The following is a 26,897-nucleotide window of genomic DNA, read 5'->3' as shown; positions in this document are numbered from 1 at the left end:
GGTCACTTGGGGAGTGAACCATGGGACAGAAGATCTTCCTCTCTGTCTTTCCTCCTCTCTCTAAATCTGATTTTGCAACAAAAATAAATAAAACTGAGAGAGAGAGACTGGGGGAGGGGAGTGTGAGCTTGACCACAAGAATCAAGCCTCAGGCTCTGCTCAGATCTCCAGTGCCCTCCTAACCCATTTCACTGAGAAGGTCACTTCGTAGCACAATAGACTTCCACCCTCTTGCTATCTACACTATTGAGAGTCATTTTGTAATGCACTGGACTGTTTCTCCCCATTGATGTCTGCACGCATCAAGGCTGCTAAAGAGTTGGTTTAAGGGTGGCATTTTTGTATGTTGGTTATAATGGTCAGACTAGAAAAGCTCAGTGTAGCACTTTCATTGCGCTCATGGAATGTAACATGAAGTATGAGCAAAATACACGTATCTCCATGAAAGTGCATACACAGCAAAATTATGTATGCACTGGTATAGTTTAGAACAAGAAACAACAATGTAAAAAGTTGGTCTTAGAAATACCTTGATGGGGCCTGGCAGGGTGGCCTAGCGGCTAAAGTCCTCACCTTGCACACACTAAGATCCCATATGGGCGCCGGTTCTAATCTCAGCAGCTCTGCTTCCCATTCTGCTCCCTGCTTGTGCCTGGGAAAGCAGTAGAGAACGACCCAAAGTGTTGGGACTCTGTACCTGCATGGGAGTACTGGAGGAAGCTCCTGGCTCCTGGCTTTGCATCAGCTCAGCTCTGGCCACTGGGGCCACTTGGGGAGTGAATCAACAGATGAAAGATCTTCCTCTCTGTCTCTCCTCCTCTCTGTGTACCTGTCTTTCCAATGAAAATAAATATTTTATTTAAAAGATACCTTCATGGCTTATTTTACTTAAAGCAAAAAGGGCACACTTAGCTCATCTCCCTCAGCACCTTCTCATTTATGTATATGTGGTAATATTACACACATTTGACCTGGAAGAGTCCCTAGAGAGATCTGCAGGAACCACTTAGTGGTATGGGACCAGTGCCGAATACCATTTCCCTGCTTCCCTGGCATTTCCTAGACATTACAATCATGTTATTCTGCCCCCCAAATGTTATATAACTCTTGCGTCTATTTTAATCAGAATCAGAATTTTTATATAAGCCTTGACCAGATCTAACAAATATTAACAATGGTAAAAATTTCTCATATTTGTCAAAGGGGAAATGATCACTTTTTGGAAAAATCTGTTAGAAAATAATGTTTAAAGCAACTGTGAAAACATGTTTTCCTGCGTTATTTCACTTCCTAATTGTGTACCAAGGACCTTGTTAGTAGGGAATAAGGACTGCTTTAATATGGAAGTTTTGACCTAAAAAATATCCTGATTAACAAATCATGGCTTTATTTCAGATGAGTTATGTATGTGATGGGATGGGAAAATAGTCCAGAAAAGTCTTAAAACCAGAGGTTGGTGTTAGAGGAAGAGGCACATGTTGGGTGCCCAGGGCTAGACTTCTCAGAGGGTCAGTATGAACTAGCAGGAGGTTTTAAGGATCTAAATTTTTAAAGTTCTTCATACAAAAAGAAGTAGAAGTTAAAAAAATCTAAAATCCTACCTCCCTAACACATTAATTGCTTTCATTTTCTTTGTTCCCTCTTAGTCCCTGATTTTAAGCCATCTATTTCGTGTAGCTGCTATAAATACAGCGTACTTAAAATGCTGAATTCTTTTTCTTCACTCAACTTGATATTGTGAGCACTTTTGTCTTAGGACTATTTTGGTTGCAAAGAACAAGTCATGTTAAATTATCTCAGAGAACAGTTGCGTGTGTGTGTGTGGATTATGTGTGTGTGCTCTTTTTTTTTTTTTTTTAAGATTTATTCACTTTATTACAGCCAGATATACAGAGAGGAGGAGAGACAGAGAGGAAGATCTTCCGTCCAATGATTCACTCCCCAAGTGAGCCGCAACGGGCCGATGCGCGCCGATCGGATGCCGGGAACCTGGAACCTCTTCCAGGTCTCCCACGCGGGTGCAGGGTCCCAATGCATTGGGCCGTCCTCAACTGCTTTCCCAGGCCACAGGCAGGGAGCTGGATGGGAAGTGGAGCTGCCGGGATTAGAACCGGCGCCCATATGGGATCCCGGGGCTTTCAAGGTGAGGACTTTAGCCGCTAGGCCACGCCGCCGGGCCCTATGTGTGTGTGCTCTTAACCTTATAGACATCTAAGGACAGAAGCCTAAAGTGGCTAAGCTCTGCAAGCTCAGGAGCCATCAGCTTCTGAGGCTGCTGTGTCAGGACCTTGGGAGGGGAAAAGCGGGTCTCTGCATTCTCCTAACTGCAGGTGCACATCACCAGCAATGGTCACTGCGAACCTCATGGCCGTCCCATTCTAGAGTTTACAACCATCCTCTCAACCCCTATTTTCATCTCTTTTTAATTATGATTTTTCATTTTATTTGAAAGAGAGAAAGAGAAACTATATTTCCATCTACTGCTTTACTCCCTATATGCCTGCAGCAGCCAGTGCTAGGTCAGGTTGAATCCAGGCGCCCAGAATCCAATCTGAGTCTCCCAGGTGGGTGACAGGGACCCTAGGACTTGAGTCATCACCTACTGCCTCCACAGGTGTGCATTAGTAAGAAGCTGGAATCAGAAACAAAGCCAAGACTCAAATCAGGCCTCCTGTTTTGGGATGTCAAACACCTGTCCTGTCTCTGCAATCTCTCTCTCTTTAAAGATTTATTTTACTTGAAAGTCAGAATTAGAGAGAGAGAGAGAAAGAGGAAAAAACAGAGATTTTTCCATGTGCTGGTTTACTCCCCAAATGGCCAGTACAACCAGAGTGGGGCTAATCTGAAACTTGGAGCCAAGAACTTCTTCCAGGTCTCCCAAATGGGTACAGGGTCCCAAGGGTTTGGGCCATCTTCTGCTGCTTTCCCAGGCCATTAACAGGGAGCTGGATCAGAAATAGAACAGCCGGGACACAGAATTGGCACCTCTTTCAAATGCTGGTGCTACAGGCAGTAGGTTAGGCTGATAGACCACCACACTGGCCTCATTTTTTTTTTAAAGATTTATTTGTTTTACTTGAAAGAATTACAGAAAGAGAGAAAGAGAGAGATTCTGTCTCTTAAAAGTCAGATCCTGATTTAATTGTCCCAATTTATGTTTTCACCCAGTTAGACCACGTAAGTCAGAGGTTTCTGTTCATGTTGTAGATTAGATGTCACTAGCTCAGATGGACTCACCTTGGTCCAGTGAGTGTGCCTGGGAAGATGAAGTCCCATCCTCTATCCTCTAGAGTAAAGGGCAGCGAGACCATGGGTACCGACTCCTCCAGCAGAGAGCCTGGTGGACAAACTCTGATTCCTCTGGGCCTACATTAGCCTCACAACTACACAATTCAGTTGGCTCTAGGGCCCTGCTGGGTCCATGATCTGGAATACTCTTCCTTTACTACTGTTAGTAACTCTTCCCTGTTTGAGGGCTGCTACAAGTAAAACCATGATAAATGCATTCATGTACACTGTTTCTTTTTCATCTACATTATACAAGCTGGTGTTGAAATGATCTTCTCTGAACATCTTCATGACATCAAATAGAACATTACACAACACAGAGTGAAAAAGGGATCTTCTATCCACTGGTGTACTCCCCAGATGGCCTCAATGGCAAGCGCTGAGCTGATCAGAAGCCAGGACCTGGAGCTTCTTCTGAGTTTCCCATGTGAGTTCAGGGGCTTAGGACTTGGCCCATCCTTTGCTGCTTTCCCAGGCCACAAGCAGGGAGCTGGATCAGAGGTGGAGTAGCCAGAACACCAACGGGCACCCAATAAGGATGCCCGTGCTGCAGGTGGAAGATTAAAATGCTACACTACTATGTCAGCTCCAGAACCTTGCAAAAAAAAACCAAAAAACAAAAAACATTTTTTTGGCAAAGTTTTATATATTTAAAGGCAACGCATCAGAGTAAGAGGGAGATACGGAGAGCTCTCCCATCCACTGTTTCACTCTCTAAGTGGCTGCAACAGCCAGATCCAGGCCAGACCAAAGACTCCATCCTGGTCTCGGGCAGCTGGAGACCAGGCATTTGGGCCATGTCCAAGCCGTGAGCAAGGAACTTCATCAGAAGCAGAACAGCCAAGACTCAAATGAACATTCCAATATGGATTGCCAATGTCACTACCTAACTTGTTGTGCCACAGTACCAACTCCCAGAACTTGAAATTTATTTTTTGTTGTTAAAAATGTGCCTAATTTGCTAGAGATTTATGCTAAGACAACTATGAGCTCAATATAGGATGTAACGTTTGGGACTTGCTTCAAAATACGCAGGGAAGAAAACCAGGAGAATGGTAGGTGATAGTAGAAACAAGATTAGGCAAATGCCTGCTGTTGGAGCAGGCAGTGGGTATCCAGGGATTTACTCTGTACTATTGTCTCAATTTGCCTTTACTTCCCACCTCCCACATCTTCTTCTCCCTTCTGGATTATTCAAAGTCTTTCCTTAAGTTCCCGCTGGATGCTTGGTAGCTACCTGCTGCCTTCTGGATTCCCAAGAACTTTTCTCAGGTTCAATGACCTCTAACACCTTTTTTCTGGGTCCCTTCCCCTTCTTTACTAAAGTACTCAACCCATCCATCTGTCCGTCCATTCACTAATGAATTTAAATGAGAAAAAATTGAAGCCTATTGGGCAGGACTTTAAAACATGCAAAGTGAGGACACTTTCATTGTTTCTGAGGTTACCACTCAGCTGCGAAGAGGAAACAAGTCACCGTTTATTCTGTGTCTTGGCACCAAAGGCAGCCAGCCAGGTTGGCACGTCTCACCCACATAGTGCTTCTGAAGGGCAGTCACGTGTCCTCTGCTGGGTGGGTGTGTGATGAACCCAGAACTGGGAGAGATACTCTTCTGCAATCCCCACCACTTCCTCCCACCTTTTTATTAAAAAAATTATTTATTGATCATTCATTTATTTAGTAGGCAGGGTGATGGGGGTGGGTGAGGAGACACAGAGAAAGATCTCCCAAATAACTTAACAGTTGTTCACTCACCAAATAACTGTAACAGCTGAAGGCTGGCCAACCTGAAGCCAAGAGCAAGGAACCCCATACAGGTCTCCCATGTGAGTAGCAGAAACCCAACCTGAGCCATCATCTGATGTCTCCCATGTGTATTATGTCGGCAGGGAAGCCGAATCAGAAGCAAAGGTGGGACTCGATCCTGGACATTCTAAAATGGGATGCAGGTGGGTGTCTCAAATGACAGCTGAATCCTGTTTGCCACAACACTTGTTCCTCTTTCCCATTTTTTTGCCTATTTCTTCAACTTCTTGGAATTGTAAATCGGAAGCTATCATTTTTGAAGTCATATTTAGTTAGATGAAAATTACATGTATGTATGTTCTCAGCATTTTTGTGACCTTTAACATAAAGCATGAAAGATCCTCAAGTGTTCATGGAAATTAATACTTTATGTTCGTGATTTTAAAAAAATCTAAAATCTAGGCCTGGTGTGGTAGCCTAGTGCTAAAGTCCTCACCTTGCAGGCACCAGGATCCCACATGGTTGACGGTTCTAATCCTAACAGCCCTGCTTCCCATCCAGCTCCCTGCTTGTGGCCTGGGAAAGCAGTCAAGGACGGCCCAAAGCCTTGGGACCCTGCACCCGTGTGGGAGACCTGGAAGAGGTTCCTGGCTCCTGGCTTCAATCGGCACAGCACCAGCCGTTGCGGTCACTTGGGGGAGTGAATCATCGGATGGAAGATCTTCCTCTCTATCTCGCCTCCTCTCTGTATATCTGCCTTTCCAATAAAAATAAATAAATCTTTTTTAAAAAAAGTAAAAATCTAATCAAACAGTTAAAATTTCTATTCACTTCCCCAAACATTAGTGAACTATAAATAGACTGTAAGCTAAGTTAAACTACATGGGGTTAGTTCTAAAATCTGATTTTAAACTCACAATGTAAAGAAAGAAAGAAAAATGAAATCCAGGGTGGTTCTGAGCTTCTGTTTGTACAGGGAAGAGGGGAACTTCACTCCTAGAACCATAACCATAGCCCTGTGGTTACTTGTGTCTTGAAGGATTTGTTGAATTGTCACTTTCTTAGAATTCCCCTGGCACCCTCCACAGGCCCCACCCCTACTCTGGGGACCTTGGACACTGATTATCTTTACTTGTTTGTTTCTAGCCTGTGAGAACCGGGGAGAACAGCAGAGGACATGGACAATTTTTCAATATCTAGAATGCAGTTGGGTCTCAGTAAATGTCAGTTGAATCAAAGCAAACACCCTCCCCCATAGGAATAAGAAGAAATCATTGCCTTAAAAATAATCTCAATGGTTCTAGATTGTCTCTGCCACACAAAGACTGTGACAACCTCCTGAAGATAAAGTAAAAACTTCTTCAAGGAAAACTGCCCAACAAAGACTCCAAAACCCCAAATAACTCTTGCTAAAGGGGAATCTAGTACAGAATGGGGCACCAAGGTTCAGGGCACCTAGAATATGTCTTTGCCATTGGTTTTGATCTTCCACAAACAGGATTGTTATCCTTACCCTAGCACAAGTCAGTACTTTAGTGCTTTCCCAGCACACCTGGTTAAGGATTTATAAATAAAGCTTACAATGTGCAACTCACAGTAATTGATGCAACTCAGAGTATATGTGAGCACAGCAGGTCAGCAACAGGCCAGCAAGATAACAAGGTGGGGCATGGCTGAATTTGAGCCAAGTTTTCTTGAATTTCTCCCCCATTGGCTCCATTGCTATTAAACCTCTCTTCTAGCAATTGCAATGGTTTATCTGGATGGTTGGTCTGTTGTTATGAAGGGTAGAGTGGCGTGGGGGAAAGCAAAGCAGAAGTGATGTGGAACAGGTGCAGCCTCTTCTTTGAGCCTTGCTACTTGAACTCAGGGCAGTTCACTTGATCAGTGACAGTCATCTTCTTAATGTTGATGTTATTGGCAGTCAGGATTTCTTTCAGATGGGCCACTGTGTCTGGAGGGAGAGAACGGTTTCTGCCCAGGATCCAAACATAATCTATGTGGAAAAGCCAGATGATCGTGGTACAGGAGTACACGAGGGCATAGTTCTCATAGTCGGTGGCCAGGACCCAGTATGGGGCTGTTGGCATCACTGAGAAAAGGAGAATGGCAGCATTAGGAGAGCCCAGGGCAAGAGAGAAACCCCGTCTTCAGATCTCTGGAAGTTCTCTTTCTTATAGACACAACTCAGACACGTACAAGGAGTTTGAAAGATACTGAATCTATCTTTCCTGATGTGTACAGGGAGATAGTTGATGCTTTTGAAGGTTCACCAGTGATGTTAAGAGGCAACCCAAGTTAAGAACCATTGTTATGGTCCTTGTTCTTTGTAGCAGGGGGTTTCCTTGGATAACTGGGAGTCTGGCTGAACTCTTGGACTGACAGAACCACTCAGCACTTGTGCCCACGAATGCATCACCAAGTAAAGAGGAGTGGAAAATGTAAGGCCAATGAGTGCCTCAGGACTTCTGAATTTCTACTACTCCACTTCCTTTAGGACCTGCATCATGAAGGAGGCAGAAGCTAAACTTTCTGTTCTTGTTTCTGTCTTCCTGAATGATCTTTGAAAATCCTTCCATTTTTGAGAACATGGTAAGCCAGTTACAGCAAGTTATGAGCGCTTCCTCACCAAGTGCCTGTAAACATTCATTGACCGACATCTATAATGTATTAAAAGCCAAGATTAACGGGGTCCTTGACAGAAGATGGAGAATTCACTTTCTCTATTTTAGTCTAAATCCTGTAAGCTTGACCTCCTCAGCTAAGGTTCAAGCTAAGGAAAACCCACAGCCCAGCCTTCAGTGGAAATTGCACCTAGGTGGGAGAGAGCTGGGAGTTGATCTCCTAGGCATGAGATTTTGGGCACATATGCAATCTGTAGTGATTTTCTTTCCCAGCTTTTAAGCCTCCCACCTCCTCCACTCAAAAATAATCCTTATGTTTGTCAAATCAAAAGCAGAACTCAGCACTGTGGGTGATGTGAGAAGCCACTGGACACAGGAGGCAATGTGTTGTTGGAGCTTGACTGGGTTCTTGACACCCAGCTGGTTTACAGGACAACACAAGAGGGCTGGCCCAGATAACCAGCCACTATGGGCTTTTCTACCTCTGACTTTATAAATAGGGAAAGAGAAAAATACCTGGCAGCAGTCTGAATGGATGCCTACACTGAGTGGAGTGGCTGGCTCACCTTCATGGCCCTGTTGGTAGCCTGCCTGTCTGCCTCACTCACTGAGAGACAGAGAGAGAGAGGGATGGGAAGAGAGAGAGCGAGAGCGAGCTGTTACCCATCACTCATCTCTTCTCTGAAATCTAAAACTGCTTTGTGCATTCTCAGTGGAGAGTTCCTCAGCACAGAGTGATCCGAGATGAATATGTCTCCCACCTCTTCCAGCAGCCGTCCTCCGACCCACCTGCACATTCCAGGCATCTGTTTCCTCTCACCAGGTCTAGCTCTCAAAAACAAATACCCACAGATGTTTCCTCTTAGTATGGAAAGCTTCCATCTCTTTCTTTATTATAAAATGTGAGCCTCTTTTGGCTTACAAAGGACTTGCAAGCCAACATGGCATTCCAGGCCCTCCCTCATCTACTCCACACACCATTCTCATGTACCACGCTACTTTTTCCAGCCCTTTTCTTATGCCTTTCTCTCCTCTTGGAATATGCTGTGGAGTGGCAGTGGGAGGAGCTGGGAGGGATTGCTCTCACAGATGGTGATTTCAGTGTCATCCCTGCAGTTGGGGAGAAGGGCTCCCCAGCACTTCTATCATTAAAAAAAATCTCACACTCCAAGTTAAATCTGCTAGTGTGTCTGCATTAGCCTTGGAATTAAGATTTGGTGCGTTCTCTGTTGCCAGTTTCCACTCCTTGGTTAGCCCAGAACTCAGAGGTTCAATGCCTGTTATAAAGTCTCTCTTAGAGTCTCCAACACACTGAACAGATAGTGGCAGAGCCAGGACTCACACTAACCTTCGACATTATCATCTCTAGCCTCTAGGTTTTTGCATGTCGGGGGCCTCCGTTTCTACTGGGAAAGCAGACTGGATGGAGTCTCTGATGACTCATGCCTACGTCCTTCCATTTGTGCCCCAAACACTGGCTGCAGTTTTATAGTAAATCTCCTGGCCAGTAGCCACACCGGGATGTATGGTTCCTAAGGATAGGCTGGCTCTGCCATGCTCATTGTGGCATCCCTAGAAATGCCTCACCTGGTGGGAGGAAGGCTGGAGCAACTGACCATTGTGTTGAATCATTCCGGATACACTCAACCTCTAGCTCTAGCTCAGTTGGTTTAGCTTCTGTCATTACAACCTCATGATGGGAGTGGATACTCACACTTGAAAAACTTCACTCCCAGCTTGGCAGGTTCCGAGAGGTTACTCTGGGTGGCTTGACCTTCAATTTGATTCACAGTTCCATCAGTTCTATAATGAGTTTTTAAAAAAAGCAACAACAAAGAGAAAAATTAACCTGAAATCCTGGAAAGCCGAAAATCAGTGTGGGACATAGTAGTATTATAAATACTGATTGACTTAGTCTCTGCTCCTAGTTCCTGCCACACAATTCCTAAAACTTTCAGAATGTCCAGAGTGATGAGTGTGTCTTCTATGACAATGGGATGACTGGTGTGGCTGGGGACCCCTTCACAGCTTCAGAAAGTAGCCAAGGGTTGGGACTTTCAGCTGCATTTCCCATCTCTAGGGAAGGGAAACGAGGTTAGTTGGTCACCAGTCACCAATGATTTAATTAGCCATTGCCTTATACCCTAAAGCCTTCACAAACCCCAAAGGATAGGGGTTGAAGTGCTTCTGGACTGCTGAACGTGTGGAAGCAGCAGGAGGGTGTGGTGTGCCTAAGTAGGATGTGAAAGCCCTTTCCCACACACTTTCCTCTGTGCATCTCCTCCATCCAAATCCTCTGTAATATATTTTACAGTAATTGGGTGAATGTAAGCCTTCTCTGAGTTGCTTTAGAACATCGGCTGAACCTCAGAAAGGGGTGGTGGAAACTTCAGTTTATAGATAATCTGACAAAAACACTTGTCACAGTCTAGGGTTTGCAACTGGCTTTTGTTGAAGGGGAGATAATCTTAAGGACACTAAATCCTTAACTTGTAGGCCCGACAGTATCTGCAGGTGGATGGCGTCAGAACTGAGTAAGAGCATCCCCAACGGTTTCTTCTGGAGAATTGCCTGTTGGTAGGGAGACATCTCCAGATGTCTTGTTGACAAGAGGTGAAGTGTTCTGCACTGTGTTGGATGTGTGAGAAACAAGACGTTAGGGACCATGGCAGCCAACATCGTGACTTCTGGTGGGAGAGGCTCTCTAAGGCAGACTAGACCCTTCTCTTTGCTTAATGACTGACCCTGTAACCTAGATGGAGGAAGAGTTGTAGGGTACAAGCAGCAAATGCTCCAGGATTGCATGAGATGTGAGACCCTTGCCCTACAATGCTGTATCTTTTGATGGCCATGACCTAAAAAGTCATTTCTTCCTCCCAGGCTCCAATGAGAAAGTAAACAACCCAACACATGAAGAAAATTTACTTTAAACAATGAGAAGGGAGGTGGATGTTTAGCTAGTGGTTAAGCCTCCACTGAAGTACCTGGAGTTGATACCCAACTCCGGCTCCTGACTGCAACTTTCGGCCAATGTAGGCCCTGGGAGGCAGTGGTAATGATTCAGGTAATTGAGTTCCTGCCACTGAGTGGGAAACGTGGATTGAGTTCCTGGTCCTGTCTTTGGCCCAGCCCAGGCATGACTGCTGTGGGCATTTGAATCAGTAAATGTGAACTAGCACTCTCTCTCTATTTGAAAGGCAAAATGACACAGAATGCAAGACAGAAAGAACTTTCGGCTGCTGGCTCGCTGCCCAGTCCCAGGGGTGGGGAGAGAGTGGGGTCCAGCCTACAGGTTGTATTGATGGTTGCCGCGATTATGGAGGAGGGTGGAGTTTGCGTCAGACCCAGACCTCAGGACCTCAGGACCTCAGGCCGGATCCTGAAGGGCGGTAGAGATCTGGAGCATCACCAGGGCAGCGGAGCCCTGATGGATCAATGAAGAACTCAGGCCAGAATTTCCTAACCTAATAAGGACCAGAGCAGGACCTGCTGCAGCTTCTGTGTCTGGAGGGGTATAAAAACCTGCACGCACCCTTGCGCACCTTTTCCTTCCTGCAGTTCCCCTCTTCCTCCCCTCTTCCCCCCGGCTTCTGTCGTGTGGAGGAAACACCCAAAAACGGACTTCCCCTCAGTAAAGGCTGATAATTTTCTTTCCCTGGTGGTCGGTGAATCTGACATGTGTAAGTCTTACAAAACCATTTAGCTTGATTCTACCAAGGCAACCTCAGGTAGGAGCCAAAATTCAATTTTTAAGTTGGTAATTTGGTATGGCCTGGAAACAATGTTGTGAATGTCCAAATGACTCTTGGCAGAAAAAGGTTGCCCATCCCTGCCTCAAATGGCTGCAATAGCCAGAGCTGGGCGAGGCAGAAGCCAGGAGCCAAGAACTCTATCCCGCTCTCCAACGTGGGTGGTGGGGGTGCAGGTACTTGGGCCATCCTGCACTGCTTTCTCAGGTGCATTAGCAGGAAGTTGGATTGGACATGGAGTAGCTGGAACTTGAATCAACACTCTCACAGAAGATGCCAGCTTTGCAAGTGATGGCTTAACTTGCTGTACCACAACACCGGTTCCCCTTCACTTCTTCTGCCCCTACCTTTTGAATAAATCAGCGAACGTTTTTTAAAATGAGGAGCCCAAAGGAATAAAGACTGATGTTATCAGCAAAAATAATGCAAAATAAAGAGTCTGCAGAGACAAAAGTTTTCCCCCTTTTGGGCCTCAGTGACATCATCTGCCCAACATGGGACTTGAACATGGAAGCTCCTTCTAGGTATGCAAGCATCTCAGTGCGCAGGAGGGTTCGACAAAGGCCTGGTGAAAGCAGGGTGTGAAGGATTATCACAGATTGTTAGGTGCACCTAGATGTCAGGGACATGTAGAGAAATGCACATTTCACATTCGGTCTTCTTTCTTAGTGGTACATGAAATGGTGATATGCCTCACAGTGAGGCTTAGATTAGAGGAAGTATTTAAACCCTTTCAAAGAGACCCAGTCCCATTTCAGAATAAGTTTCCCCATCCCATAAACCCAGGAGAGAGGTCTGGAAAAGGGGCCAGTGAAGGGAAGGTGCTTAGGTATTGGGATGTGATGTTCTTCCTAGGATGTTTATAGATAGAGCTTCCTGCCCATTAGTCCTCAAATGGAACAGGCAAACAGGTATTGGAGAGATTGTATGTGCTAGAAAGTCTTGAGGTCGGTGTTGGGGTTAGAGGTAGTCGACCATCTAAGAACCAGACCATGAGCAACAAGGGCCGGAGTGTGAGGAGTGACTCAAACATTTGCCCTGGAGACCCTCATCATTTGGGACTTAGTACAATTTTAAATATCTGCTTCCTCTAGGTCTCAGTGTCCTTAAGATTTACGTGCCCTTCAGGTTCAAATTTTGTGGTCTGCCAATCAGCTAGCTGTAACTTCATAACCCTGTTCCCACCAATCCTCTGTAAGGTCATGGTGCCTTACTAAACAGCCCTCTCCACCAACCCCTCACAGCTCCTACTCCTAAATCCCGCCCACCTACCAATCCCCTGCAGCTCCGACAATCTTATCCACCAAGCCCCCACGGCCCTGTGATGCCCGTGCCTGGCCACAAAAAAAGGCACATTCGGGCCTGAGTGTCTCTCTTTCCTTGGTGTACTGCGACTTCCCCTGCCCTGCTCTTCCGCTGTCCTCCTTCCTCTTGTCCCCATCTAGCACCCTGGCAGCTCCTTTCTGCCACCATGGCAAGAGATGTCCCCCTTCCTTCTGCCCCCACTCCAAAATACCTCCTAGGTGCCTTGCTGCGTCGATATTTTGGCTTATTGTGGCAAATTTATCCAAAAGAGAACTTAGCTGCATGAAAGAACTAACAGGGAAGCTGAATGCGTCTGTTCTAGCTGCATCATCGGTCAATGACCAGGTCACCTGGGACCATGTTTTGCAATTTCACCTGCAACTCAGACATCTGGGTGAGATGGGGATCTCCTTCTGCACACAGTAACTTGGCCACAATCCAGACCCTGCCCTCTCCTTTCTCACCTCACCGACCATCACTGGCATTGTTCTCTAGAGCAATTTTCAGTCTCGATCTCTGATGACATGCCTTGTTAATGGGGAAGACACATTTCTATCTTCATAAACACTAAGTGATTATTACACAGCAAACCCTGCTTTGCTAAGAGCTTCCCATGTGCTACCTTGTTCAACGCTCAAAGGGCTCTGTAGAGGTGGTCTATTATCATTGCCATTTTATAGATGAGGACAACTGAGGTCTCAAGAATTGTTACATATAATCTAAGGTCACAGAACAAGTGGAAGAACCAGGACTTAAAGCCATGCAGCCCCATTCTACCATCAGAGCCCTTCCATTCCCTGACCCTGTGCCAGCCATGTTGGGCATCAGATTGTGATCCTGCACAAGGCTATGCCCCACCTCGGAGCCCCTGCCGTGTTCTCTGCTCCTTCTGCAATCCCTCTAGAAGGAAGCACAAATGGTGCTATGTTTCTGAACTGATAAACTTGTTTTCCATGTGCCCCTGGGTCCAAAACTGGGATAACCTTAGAGGTTGGGCAACCTAATACTTGGGAGACATGAAACAGCATTCCTGCTCTGCCTCGCATGAGCAGGTGGGGATGGGGTGGGAGTTTCAGGGACTTCAGGGTTTGTGTCACACTTGCTGTTGGAATGGGGCAGCCTCTGCAGTGGGGTTGTGTTGGCTTGACTCTTGAAACTCCCCTGCGATCTTTTGGTGATCCGTATCTGGACCCCCACAGGTTCCCTGGGGGTTCTAACCCAGCTGGGTATTTCTCTGGGGATCTACAAGGCCTTTGCTTAACTTTGTCAGTTACTGGAGGGTCAGGTTTCCCCTGCTGGGTTTTGGCTCACAGGAAGGCTCCAGGGTGAGGGAATGGTGGCAAAGGGCCTCTCCCAACCCAGGCATGCCAGTCAGGATCTGGGGGAGTTGAACACCATTCTCACACACCGTAGGGAACAGGAAGGACAATTTTCGACTCCAGCCTTCTTTCCATTTGTTTTCTTTCTTTTACTTCTACCTGGGTCTGAACCTCATCTGTCATCCCTTCCAAGCTGTGTAGCTGTTGGGCAAATTATTTTACCTCTCTATACTTCAGTATCTTAGTCTACAAAATCAGAGTTAGCAATAACACCTGCCACAGGGTGCAAGGGTTAAATCAATATGTATTGGTACACACACACACACACACACACACAGGTGTGCATGGTGGAGTGGTGCAGGTGGAGAGGTCCCTTGCCCACTTACAGGCAGGTTATGTTGCTGTTCTCTTTGTTGATGAAGGGTAAGGAGGAAGGGGTTCTTTCTAGACTTTTGGAAAGTTTCTGTTTACAAGATTAGAGTAGAAACATCTCTCTCCCACCTTTTGCCTCCTCGCCCCCTCTAGCCTGAATACGGCCCAGGTGTGTCCGTGATTTCCTAATCTTTTACATAAACTTCATCAAAAAAGAAGAGTATGGGTTTGCTTGTCCATGTGTAATCTTTGACTTGTGTGTTAACATTGGAAGCCCTCAGTAATGGAAACATGCAGTTCTCCAGGACACATTAATGTGTACCTATTGGATTATTGCTTAGAAAAGAGGTGAGGCCACCTGGAAATGAGGTCACCTACCATGAAAGGCAATGAGCTTCCAGTTTCCAGAAGCCTCTGGCAAGGCCAGGTGCCTCCTAACAGTCATTGGTGCAGAAGGAACTTCTGTCTTGGTTTAAGGTCACAACAAGGGACTCCCTGAAGTCCTTGGCTAACAGAGTAACTAACTGTATTGTTGGCAGGGAACCACCAGAATGGGCCACCGTGGAGTGCCCCTGCATGACTCACAGGGTCTTGTATGCAAAAGGTGCCCAACAAATGAATGCAGAAGTGAGTGTCTGTAGCCCCACTGCCCTGTCTCGGTTTCGGTGCCTGCAGTGAGCAGCTGTGGGGACCCAGCAGATGCCTTGGGCTCCATGCTCCATGCTCCACACTCTGGGCCTGGCTCTGGGCCATGCGTGCAGCCACTCACCTCAGCTCCTGATTCAGCACTTTGATGTTTCCGCTTTCCATTAGCGAGTAGTTGGCTTGGATGCAGCTTCCCTTCTCAAAGCTCGCGGGGATCTTCTCAATTTCATACCATTTTCCAAGATACTGCAGAGACAACAACAAGCAGAGGCTAACCATGTGTTGGCTGGGAACCCATAGCCTCTTCCCCATTGTGATATCTGAGAAGCAGGGCTTCCCTGGGGAAACCAGGGGCAGCTTGTAAGGCTTCCTTCCTGGCATTCACTGAGCACCATGCCAAGTCCATGACCGATAAATGAATCAGATATATGAGCATGGGTTGAGTGCCACATTTAATTCCTAAAGCTGCCACTGTGCAGTGGGGGCAAGCGGAAGGACACACTCAGGCCTCCTTCCATGCATGCCTCCCATAGAGAGCAATTTACAACGTCTGAAGAAGGCAGCTTGTTAGCATCTAGCAAGATAGAAAATCCAGACTGCGTGTCCCAAAAATTGTACTTCTGAGAATGTTACCTCTTGACAAAGGAAATGATGTAGGATCAGGTGATTTGTTATAGGACTGTTGGTAACAACAGAAGACTGAAACCCAACTAAGTGAGATCAGGAGGGACCTGGGTAAATGAATGCTGGTACATTCAGACAATGCAGTTGCAGGCATCCTCTTTAAAAGTGGTATTTGAGGGGCCTGGTGCAATAGCCTAGTGGCTGAATCCTCCCCTTGCATGTACCAGGATCCCATACGGGCACCGGTTCATTTCCTGGCTGCTCCACTTCCATTCCAGCTCCCTGCTTGTGGCCTGGGAAAGCAATAGATGGTGGCCCAAAGCCTTGGGACCCTGCAGTTGCATGGGAGACCTGGAAGAGGCTCCTGGCTCCTGGCTTCAGATCAGCTCAGCTCCAGCCATTTGCAGCTACTTGAGGAGTGAACCAGTGGTTGGAAGATCTTTCTTTCTGTAAATCTGCCTTTCCAGTAAAAATGAATAATTTTCTTTTTAAAAGAGGCATTTAAGAGAGAGTGAGAGATAGAACAAGAGAGAGAGAGAGAGAGAGAGAGAGAGAGAGAGAGAGAGAACAAACAGGGGCAGGATTGCTTTAGTCACAAAGACGCAGCCATGTTTCTGACCACACGTTTCTCACTCACTTACTAAGACACAATTCTCAATTAAAACCACTAGAATAGGCCAATGCTGTGATGCAACCAACAGAATAGGCTGCTGTTTGTGGCTTGGGCATCCCATACTGAGTGCCAGAGAAATCCAGAATATAAAGAACTGCCACATTTCTGTCATAAAGATAAGTTGCCCAATTAAAGGATGAGCAAAGGGAGCCAGTACTGGGGCGTAGTGGGTTAAGCTATTGTTAATTTGAGTCTTGACCACTTCCAATTGAGTTCTCTGCCTGTGGACTCACGAAAGCAGAAAAGATGGCCCATTTATAGGGACTCCCCTACCCCTCATCACGTGAGAGAACTGAATGGAGTTCCAGGTCCTTGGCTTCATCCTGACACAGCCTGGGTCACTGCAGCCATTTGGGGAATGGACTGGCAGATAGACAATCTCTCTCTTCCTTTCTGTAACTTCACCTTTCAAATAATTGAAATAGCTTTTTTTTTTTTAAAGTGAAAAAACATGGGCAAAGGATTTGAATGGAAAACATACATGTGGTCAATAAGCATATTTAAAGATGTTTTAACACTTGTCACCATTATAGAAATGCAAGCCAAAAGCCCAAGGAGGCACCACCTCACATCCACTAAAAGACGGCAATAGCAATGGCGAGAGGCAAAGATACGGAGAAACTGGAATTGTTCTGCTGGTAGGAATGTAAACTGGTGCACACTGGCAAAATCTAGCAGTTTCTCGAAGGGATAAAAATGGAGCTACAACTTCAGCAATTCCACTCGTCTCTGTATCCTCAGGAGAACTGAAAAGGTTTGTCACCACTGTCTACAAAAATTTGAACATAAACATTCATAGCAACAGTATTAACCCTAACACTAAAAAAGTAGAAACAACACAAAAGGTTAATGAAACAGCAGAATCCATCCAGGAGATCATTGTTTGTCCTTAAAATGGCATAGAATGCTGAGGTATATTGTAACATGGACAAACCTTGAAAGTATTATGTTCAATCCAAGAAGCTGGACACAAAAGGCCAAGTTCATGGAGATGGAAAGGAGAAGATTGATTGCTTAGGGCTGGAAGCCAGTAGCTGTTAATGGTGTAGGTTTTCTTCTGTTAGTGAGGTGATAAAAATGTGTGAAAATTGATTGTGGTGGGCCTGGTGGCTAAAGTTCTGGCCTTGCAAGCGCTGGTATCCCATATGGGCACTGGTTCTAATCCCGGTGGCCCTGCTTCCTGTCCAGCTTCCTGCTTGTGGCCTGGGAAAGCAGTCGAGGATGGCCCAAAGCCTTGGGACCCTGCACTCACATGGGAGACCCAGAAGAGCTCCTGGCTCCTGGCTTCGGATTGGCGCAAATCTGCTTGTTGCAGCCGCCTGGGGAGTGAATCATCGGATAGAAGATTTTCCTCTCTGTCTCTCTTCCTGTCTGTATATCTGCCTTTCCAATAATAGAAATAAATAAATCTTTTTTAAAAATTGATTGTGGTAATGGTTGCACAATTGTGCTAAAAACCACTAAAAATGAGAAACCACTTTAAATATGGCAATGATACAGTATATGAACCACATTTTGATAAAGATTTTACTGTGATAAGATTCATTTCTTCTATTATTAATCTATTATTATCTATTTGAAAGGCAGGGTGACAAAGAGAATGGCCACAAAAACTGGATCTAGGCCAGGTCAAAGTTGGGACCCAAGGGATTGGACTGCTTTGTGCTGCTACTCTTGCCACATAAGTTGGAAGTCAACTAGTTTGGGACTCAGACCAGCATTCCTGTACAGTGTGCTGACATCACAAACACCAGTTTAATAACCCATTGAACCACAATACTGGCACCTGCTATTTTGAAAATCTTACTTTGGTTCTCAAGGGACTTTTGTAAATGCAGATCAATTATAATTTCCAAAGTGTTTTGTTGGAATTTTTACCCTAAAAGTAAAATGTGACCCAAGATCCCTGATCTTTTCTGTAATGTCCCCTGTGCTCCGCAAGGAGTAGTGACTGGACCTCAGGGTCCCTTCTGAGGAAGCCCACCCAGGCCCACCAGGGACCTTCTTTCCCACTGCCCTGTGGCTTCAAGCTCTCCCCTTCCCACCTTTACCAAACCCCACCTCTCAGAGCTCCCAACAGCCTTCCACACCGCAGTGCCAGGGACTGATAACAGCTTCCCCACTGGATTTCTTAATAGAAGGCATTAAACCTATGCATCCATGGGGCAACCATTTGATGCTACACATTGAGCTTGGGATGCCTGCAGGTCATGCAGAGTCCCTCTACGGCTTTAGATCCGACATCCTGGAAGGAGGCAGCCGGTGATGGCATCAAGTGCTTGGACCTCTGCCACACGCCTGAGAGACCTGGATGGAGTTCCTGGCTCCTGGCTTCAGCCTGGCCCAGCACCAGCTGTTGTAGGCATTTGGAGTGTAACCCAGTGGACAGAAGATCGATCTCGCTCTCTCTTTCTCATTCTACCTTTCAAATGCCAAAAAATAAACCTTGACACCTCTCCCCCTCCACACCCACACACAGAGGAACCCTTCTAGTTAGGAGAAAATGTCTTTAAGGTAAGACCCAGGCCTCAGTCAGCTGCAGCAGTAACACTGAGTGATGTCAAATACCTGCCCCTGTCTGCTGCCTCCTCCTTTTCCTCCTTCCCAATCCCAGGAAGAACAGCTTTTTTGGGGAGAGCTGGTTATATGGATCATTTTTAGGGCAGGTGCAGCAAAGCCCGCACTCCAGAGGGGTGGGGGAGGGTGGTGCTGGCCTTAGCTAGGGTCTTGTCAGAGCAGTGCTGGGGCACTCTGCAAGCCTGGGAAGTCTCTTCTTGCATCCCACGCCGGTTGGCTGGCTGTCCTTCCTGCAGAAGGAGGGCCATTGGCTTCTCTGTATTTGGGTGGGGTAGGCCCGCAAGTTCACCTCCTCCACTGTGCCTAATTCCCACAGGCTACCGGCTCCCTTCCCAAGCTCAGTCCAGGCCTGGCTGGTGCAAAGGAGTCCCCAGGCCAGCTGGCACCTCAAGGGCTTTATATGTATGTCCAGCAGATCTCCCCAAGTTCCAGCTCAGACCACATACACTGCTAGTTCGCATCCCTTTACTGCTTCCCAGCCATGCCCCCTCACTTGCCCACCTGCCCAGCTGGCTCCTGCCCAGGTCACTTGGCACATACCCTCTTGCCCTTAGTCCTCAAGCTAGGTCAGCAGGAGTCCCCAGGCTTGCTGGGAGATGAGCGAGAACTGTTATCAGTGAGCCTTGCAGGGTGCTTGTGATGGTAGAACAGACAGGGTAACCTCTCACCTCACCTTGTGCACATCAAAATTCTCCTGCACCGGAGGACTTGGGCACTTCCCCATGTGGAATGCCTGCCCCTCTGCCAGGGCAAACAGGCCGGCCAAGGAGGGGAGCAGCAGCAGGAGCATTGGTGCCATTTGGGGGCTGGGCAGAGCACTGGGAACCTGGAGCTGTGGAAACAAAGATGGAATGGTTCTGACTCCTCTGCGAATACCCAGCCCCGGGTCCCCGTGCTCGCAGCCCACCTTCTCCGCGATGGGGATCCCTCCCTCTCAGGGGACACCTGTTGCTAGTGCCACTGCCTGGCCTCCCCTAAGGTGCTGCTGTATCCAGGCAAGCCAATATATAGGAACACCACGCCCTGATAAATATTTGAAAGTCCTTTATGGTCGCAGGTGGAAAATGGGCTCATGCCCTAAATATCTATCGATATCAAATTACACAACAGTGGGATTAATAAAGGCAGAAAACACAAATCAGAGGGCCTCAGGAGGAGTGAGCTAATGCAGAACTACATTAGGGATGAAAAATGTTGCTAACTTTGATGCTTTTGTTGTTGTATGAAGTCAAAACCATTTTTCTCCTGGTCATGCTTGATCAGCCTAGCTAGGGATTTGTGCATTCTTACCAAACAGGATGCGGTTTTCTCAAATGGATTACAGCCTCACAAGTCACTGAAGGAGGACAAGGGGGTGGTACCTCACTTAAGCTGGAGCCCAGCTCAATATGGAGTCCCTCGAGTCAAGCCTGTTCTTCCCGCACCCTTTGTGAGGTTTCAGAGCGATCTTGGACTTGATTCCGTGCCCCCTACCCGCCCTCCCCCCTGGGGGCTTGAGTCTCCTGAGATTCAGACTTGAGGACCTTGGACTGTCAGGCTCAGAAAAAGAACAGGAACAGCATGGACAAGGGGCAGGCAAAGGGGGTGAGGGTGGCCTTGCCACAGGCTGAGACGGGAGCAAGGGTAACACAGAAGCATGCACAACTGTAACATCTTGCAACTTCTGAAGGGAAAGGTCTTCCACTTCTCCCCAGTACACCCCAGTCCCCATCTTGCTGGGTTGTTTGGAAAGCTAGGGGTAGGCTTGGGAACGGGGAGCAGGATGTGTGTGTGCAGGGTGACCCTAAATAGGTCCCAGTTCTGGCTGAGCTGCATAAGAGGTGTGACTGGGTGCCTTCGTGCCTTAGCCCCCTTGTCTGCTAAGTGGGAGCAGCGCATCTATCAGTCTCCAGGAGCCTTCCAAGAGTTGACAGAGTGCATCACACAGCATCGAACAGTGAGCACTCAGGGAGCAGTAGCTATTCTCATTGCAGAAAGCAGAATGATAGGATCATTGCATTTCCCAAATCTTCTTTCCCTTTTGACATCCCAGAGAGGGTCTTTTCCATACACATCGCACGTCCCGCCAGGAAAGGACCATCAGCTGATAGGTAAAGGTACAGCAATTACGCCAACCCAGAGGGTCCTGTACCTGCCTCGGCCAGCTCTGAGGAGCGGCAGTGGGCTGGGGATGGGCGGGGACGGAGGCTGCCCTGTGGGTTGGCCGGCCCAGAGCTCCGGGGCTTGTCCCTGCTGCCGCCCCTGGCTTGCCTGCAGTCAGCTCCCGTCCTTGTGGCTGCTTTGCCTGTGACTGCCATGAGCTATTTCCAGCTCCTTGCTTTTCTCGCAGTGATGATGATGACTGAGTCAACACATGCAAAATGTTCTCAGATCTGAGCATTGAAAAGGCTGTGTCATAACAGGAATAATTATAGCTGCTTCGTTATGAGCCTTGAAACCTCCAAATAACTTTAATAATCAATAGCTTGTCTTCTGGAGGCTTCGTTGCCTGATGTTCAAAAGAACAGTTATGTAATGTGTGATAGCTACCAGCTGGGGCGGGTGGGGGAGGGGCAGCTACTGAGTCCTCCCCACCTCCCCTCTGCCCACCACCTTGGGTAAGTCGGAGTGGGACCACCTTGCTTATTCCTGGGAGCTCCTTGTTCCCGTTCGTGCCTACCTCCTGTCTTTTAACCTTTCCTGGGGTGATGGATTTATAGAAATGCAACCCAAAGGCATGATCATCTGTGTTTGTCTTCAGGAGACATTCGGAACCTTGGGAGCTTGTCTCAGGAGGTCCAACACCAAGGCCTTGCACGGAGGACCAAACTTGAGGTGTGTACTACAGGATCCCAGAAGTGGATAGGGCCTTGGAAGGACACTTAGTCAACCCCACCCTTCTTCCAAGGTTGCAGAGGGAGAAACTGAGGCCACGACTCAGGCCTCCTAGCCAGCCTCCTGCCTGCAGCACCCCGGACCGCAGGTTACCTCCTGCACACAGCTCCTTTGAAGAAACACCTGCTGGGCCTGGCGCAGTAGCCTAGTGGCTAAAGCGTTCACCTTGTATGCACCGATCCCATGTGGGCACCGGTTCTAATCCCAGGAGCCCCACTTCCCATCCAGCTCCCTGCTTGTGGCCTGGGAAAGCAGTCAAGGACATCCCAAAGCCTTGGGACCCTGCACCCACATGGGAGACCCAGAAGAGCCTCTGGGCTCCTGCTTTAGATCGGCACAGCACCAGTCGTTGCAGTCACTTCGGGAGTGAGTCATCAGATGGAAGATCTTCCTCTCTGTCCTCCTCTCTGTATATCTGCCTTTCCAATAAAAATAAAAGTAAATCTTAAAAAACAAAACAAGAAACACCTGCCTTGGTGAGCAGCTGAGTCTGGCATCACCATGTGACAACTAGAACAAAAGGCAGTAGTACATGTGATTCTGACAAATGACTTGCGACCAAGCGTTCCTGGTGGGCTGGCACATACTCCTTAGTGCCGTGGGAGGATTTCAGAACAAGGCTAATTCCTAGTGCTTGCATCTCTTCTAGAGATGTCTCTAGGTCACAGAAGTTTCATTCCGACAGTCAAAACCCCTTGTGAGGGCCCAGTGCAATAGCCTAGTGGCTAAAATCCTCTCCTTGCGTGTGCCGGGATTCCATATAGGTGCTGGTTCTAATCCCAGCTGCTCCACTTCCCTTCCAGCTCCCTGGTTGTGGCCTGGGAAAGCAGAAGAGGATGGCTCAAAGCCTTGAGACCCTGTACCCACCTAGGAGACAGGGAGGAAGCTCCTGGCTCCAGCCATTGCGGCCACTTGGGGAATGAGCAACAGATGGAAGATCTTTCTGTCTCCTTCTCTATGAAAATCTAACTTTCCAATAATAGATAAGTAAATCATTAAAACCAAACAAAAGAAAACAAAACCCCTTGTGAGACACGGGTTGATTACATCCATGGTATTCCTTAATGCCCCTTTGCTTTGGGGTTTGCCCTACACTTCCTAAGCATCTTATTAAGGTATGCCTATGACCTTGGGTAAAATACAGATTATGGCATGCACTTGCATTTGTTGCTTCAGATACCAATAGGAAGGTTTTACCCAATGAGAATTTCAAGCACTTTTAAAAGGAGATGAATACCACCTTAAGTTGGACATTAAATAGTTAAAAAGTGATTCCACTTTGGCAACAGTGCGTCCACCATGGATCAGGCACACTGTATGAGACTCCCTCTGCTTACAGTCATGGAGCTTTCTCCCGGAGAAGCCGTGACCTCCCAGTTTTGAGTGTGTTCCACCCTGAATCTCCACACTACTGGACCTGGAAATGTTCCTTGCGGACATTGTCTTTGTCCTAGCGAAGACGATTTCACAGGTCCCTTCCTGATAAACTGTAGAGCCAGAATTTAAGCTCAGGTCTCCCAAGAGTCCTGGAGCAGCAGGACACAATCTAGCAGAACTAAATTTGCAGCTTGCACATAACAAAATAAGATACGTTGCCACAGGGAGACAGAACTTAACAACGAAGCAAAACAACCTACTGAGCCACTGACTCTAACAAAAAGCATAACTTTGGAAGAAAGCATTTCTATGCCATATCGTTAAAATGTGTTTTCCATTCACACAATTAGTTCTAGGCTTCGCTTCATTTTGCTGCAATGCACAGTTGGACCACTCCCTGAGAACTCCTCTAGGGGGGTACTTGGCACGGAAAATTGTCATGTTGTTTCATTTGCTTGGGGGAAGGCAGAGCGTACACAGAAGATTTTGGAGGTAAGTCAGTGTTGACGTGGATCTGACTGAAGGTCTGTGAAGCTCCCCATAGCTGCTCTCACCTGAACAACAGCACTCGCAGTACCTACCTTGTTAGTTAGTTTTAGGAACAAAATGAGACCAAGTTTGTGAAGCTACCTCTCAAGCCCTCAATCGGAGGTTATTATTATTATTAGCCAAAAGGAAGCAACAGAAGTTTGATCATCTCTATTTGAAGCATTATTTATAAGCAATGAAAAATGAACTACAGTACGTACCTTTTTCCCAAGATACAGGCAGTGTCCACACAAAAATTTTTCCAACCCAAGATACCTCTCGCGGAGACTGGCAGCTCCGGAGTTGTTTTATAAGCTTTGCGTGATCATTAGTGCTTAATTCTCATGCTTGCCACACCCCCTGGCGTCCAGAGAGCTGGCCTAAAAGCCCAGCTCTGTATGAAACACAAAGATGGTATGTGGTGTCCATCCCCCGCCCTGCCAATTTCCTTCACAGCTGCTCTGGAAAGAAGGAACAAGGATATATTGTCTGTGTACAACGGAGCCAGGGAGAGAGAGTGACAGAGGAAGCAATATTTTAATCTGAAACATCTTTTACTACGTGGGTTTTTCTAATTTATTTTTTCCAGTCAGATGCACTTTTTAAATTCCAGTAAAATGAGGTGCACTATATTTCAAACATTTGGCAAATACTGTTTTCAATTTTGGGTAAATGAAAAAATCAACAAGCCTGCTTCTGGATACAGACGACGGCCTCCATCCACCCCACGTGGTGCCTGGACTGCAGTGGGGTTTGGTAGTAGAGACCAGTAGGGATCAGAATGGTTTTGAGCAGAGTCCTGGGCAAGCCCTCCACATCCCTAAGCCTTAGCAGCTTCACTGTAATGAAGTAGGAGCTGACACTTTGTCCTCACCTGGAGTGACCATGGGAGGGAGAACCAGTTCTATGATGTTGAGAAAGCCAGAAATCTTTTCAGCAGCTCCTCTCTCACTGTGCTGGTCCTCCCAGCTATGCACTGTGGGCATCCTGTCACTGCTGGCATGAGGGTGCAGGGGGAGCACTGTTGATGCAGACACATGCTGACATCATGCAAGGCAGAGGAACAATTCAGGACAGGAGAGTAGGAACATGGAAGAGCACAGGGAATGTTCCAGATCCACGTTAGCAACCCTGCCTTGGAGAATGCCAAAGAGATTGACTCAACAGGCCTGATGAACTTCCCAGCCTTGATTGGTACAGGCTGTCAGCTGTTCACATTCACCAACCAGAGAACTAACTACCACATCTCGGGCCTCACCGGGGTCTGTGGCCACACCTGTAGGTTCAGCTCTAGGGAGAGCCTCTCAGACTACACTTGCTTCTAACTCACAGAGCTCCCTAGTGCTGAATAGATCGCTCTGTTTTTGGAGAACTCTTGCTTTCCTGGACATCTGAAGTTTCAGAGCAGTCCAGCGTTAGGGACAAACTGTTCTGTGGAGGGTCACTGGTGGGCAGGTGAGGAAGGCAGGGTTTAGTGTCTGAGCATCAAGCAGTAGGTGGCCAACCTAGCTTGAGAACCAAGCAAGTTGAACTTTGTTCTCATTGGTGTCACAACCAACTGGGCCACAGTCTGTGTCTTCCTGTAATGTGGATGTCCTATAAGGTCATTATTATGCTACATGTCACAACAACGGAGTGAGTCAGTGAGACTCTCCCAAGCACCTGATTAAAGACTTCTCCTGTGTGAGGCCCAGGTGATGTGCCACTGGCCTCGCATTGCACCCATTCTACCAAGTCAAAGTCCCATCCTTTCTTGGCACTTGAAAGTCCTGTGACTGGGATGTGACACCTGGTCTGGAAGAAAGGCACATTTCCAGCAGGTCAGGGGAGGCCAAGAGAGACGGAGAGCCGGGGAAGCATGGAAACTATGGCAGTCTTAATCAACTCAGCCAGCACATTTCAGAGTTAGAAGCCCACCTGCTGCACTTCAGTTCCCAAGCCACCCACACTTCCTGGGACTCTGTCTCCAGTTTCGTTTCCACCCATGCAATCTGCAGGAGGAAGGAGACAGAGAAAAAGAGAAAGAGAGAACTTGAGGAAGGAGGGCAGGTGGGAAAGGAGCTTCCAGCTCCAGCACCAGGAGGAGACCACACACATCAGATGTTGTTGTCTTTAGATGAAATCATTTACCTTAAACAAGCAATGCAAAACACAAGTTCCCCTTTCTGCTTTTTTCTTAGCCTGGTGGGATTAATAATCGTTGTGTAATCCACAGTGTGGTTATTGAATTTACGGTCACAAAGGAACTGTAAGGAAGCCAACAGACACACACTGCCCAAGGCAGGATCTGGAGGTTTTGCAAATTCCAAACTGTGTGGCCAGTGAACTCTAGTAACCCAGCAGCAGGCTGCAGAGCGCAGCTCGTACTCCCAGTGCAGCCCGTGCTCACGCTGTTGTCCCGACCCCAGGAGGATGTCCCATGTGTGCTGTTCTCAGGGTCTTACCCCATGAGCTCGTCCTGTACTCAGTACGGTGGATATGAGGTGAACAGGGCGGTCTGTCCTCCCTGCACAAAGTGACCCCAGTGAGGACTGGGAATGGCTCATGTTGCTTTGGAGGAGTTTATTGTATGACACAAATAGGCTGATGGAGTCTCCCAAACTGGAGGGATAAGTGTGCGTCTCTGCGTATTGTCTGTGTGTGTTGTGTTTGTGTACATGTATGCACAGGTGTACGCGTGCGTCTCTGTTGCTGGTATGTGCATGCATGTGTATGTGTGTATCTGCACATGTGTGTCTGTGTTCGTGTGCGTGTATGTATGTGTCTGAGCACGTGCATGTGTGCCTGTGTTTTGTGTTTCTTGTTCATGTGCATGTCTTTATGTTTTCATGTGTGTCTGTGTGCATCTGTGTGTTCATTTTGTGTGAATGTACATCTCTCTGTGTGTCTGTGTGTGCATGCATGTGTGTGTGTGTTATGGGGGTGCTGGTCACCTGAGGTTTGGATCCCTCGGACTCAGGAGTAAAGCAGCATTTCATGATGGGCCTTGAGGGCTCAGATCAGAACCTGGTTTCTGGGCTGGTTTTGAATGTGGTTCAGAACAAGGCTGCCTTCCATGTTCAGGGTCTGCACGTTTGGATGTGTGGGGATGGTGGCAGAGGGCAGGGAGCAGTCTGCACTCTGAGTTTCCATTGCTCAGCAGGTCCCGGGCTACAGCAGCAGAACTGGGGCATACAGCGAGTGACACCTGCGAGA

General features: G+C 47.3%; 1 protein-coding gene across 1 annotated transcript; it reads right to left on the bottom strand.

The window, feature by feature from the left end:
• Positions 1-6,669: 6,669 nt before the first annotated feature.
• APOD (apolipoprotein D) lies at positions 6,670-24,086 on the bottom strand. Its single transcript, XM_004578244.3, has 5 exons — positions 23,924-24,086; positions 19,597-19,755; positions 15,174-15,295; positions 9,374-9,462; positions 6,670-7,127 (listed from the first exon to the last, which is right to left on the bottom strand). The coding sequence occupies exons 2-5, from the start codon at positions 19,720-19,722 to the stop codon at positions 6,892-6,894; spliced, it is 573 nt and encodes a 190-aa protein (XP_004578301.2). The 5' UTR covers positions 19,723-19,755; positions 23,924-24,086; the 3' UTR covers positions 6,670-6,891.
• Positions 24,087-26,897: the final 2,811 nt, after the last annotated feature.

Source organism: Ochotona princeps, chromosome 3 (genome assembly GCF_030435755.1).
Source record: "Ochotona princeps isolate mOchPri1 chromosome 3, mOchPri1.hap1, whole genome shotgun sequence".
Classification (NCBI taxonomy): Eukaryota; Metazoa; Chordata; class Mammalia; order Lagomorpha; family Ochotonidae; genus Ochotona; species Ochotona princeps.
This window is presented reverse-complemented; position numbering and strand designations above follow the sequence as displayed.

What these genes read in the sequence shown, in the direction of transcription:
- APOD (XM_004578244.3), bottom strand. Translation starts at nt 19,722, where the DNA reads ATGGCACCAATGCTCCTGCTGCTGCTCCCCTCCTTGGCCGGCCTGTTT. An exon ending in GTGCTGAATCAGGAGCTGAG is followed by an intron (nt 9,463 to 15,173) that starts GTGAGTGGCTGC and finishes AACTCATTATAG; the next exon opens with AACTGATGGAACTGTGAATC. An exon ending in GGGAGTGAAGTTTTTCAAGT is followed by an intron (nt 7,128 to 9,373) that starts GTGAGTATCCAC and finishes TCCTTTTCTCAG; the next exon opens with TGATGCCAACAGCCCCATAC.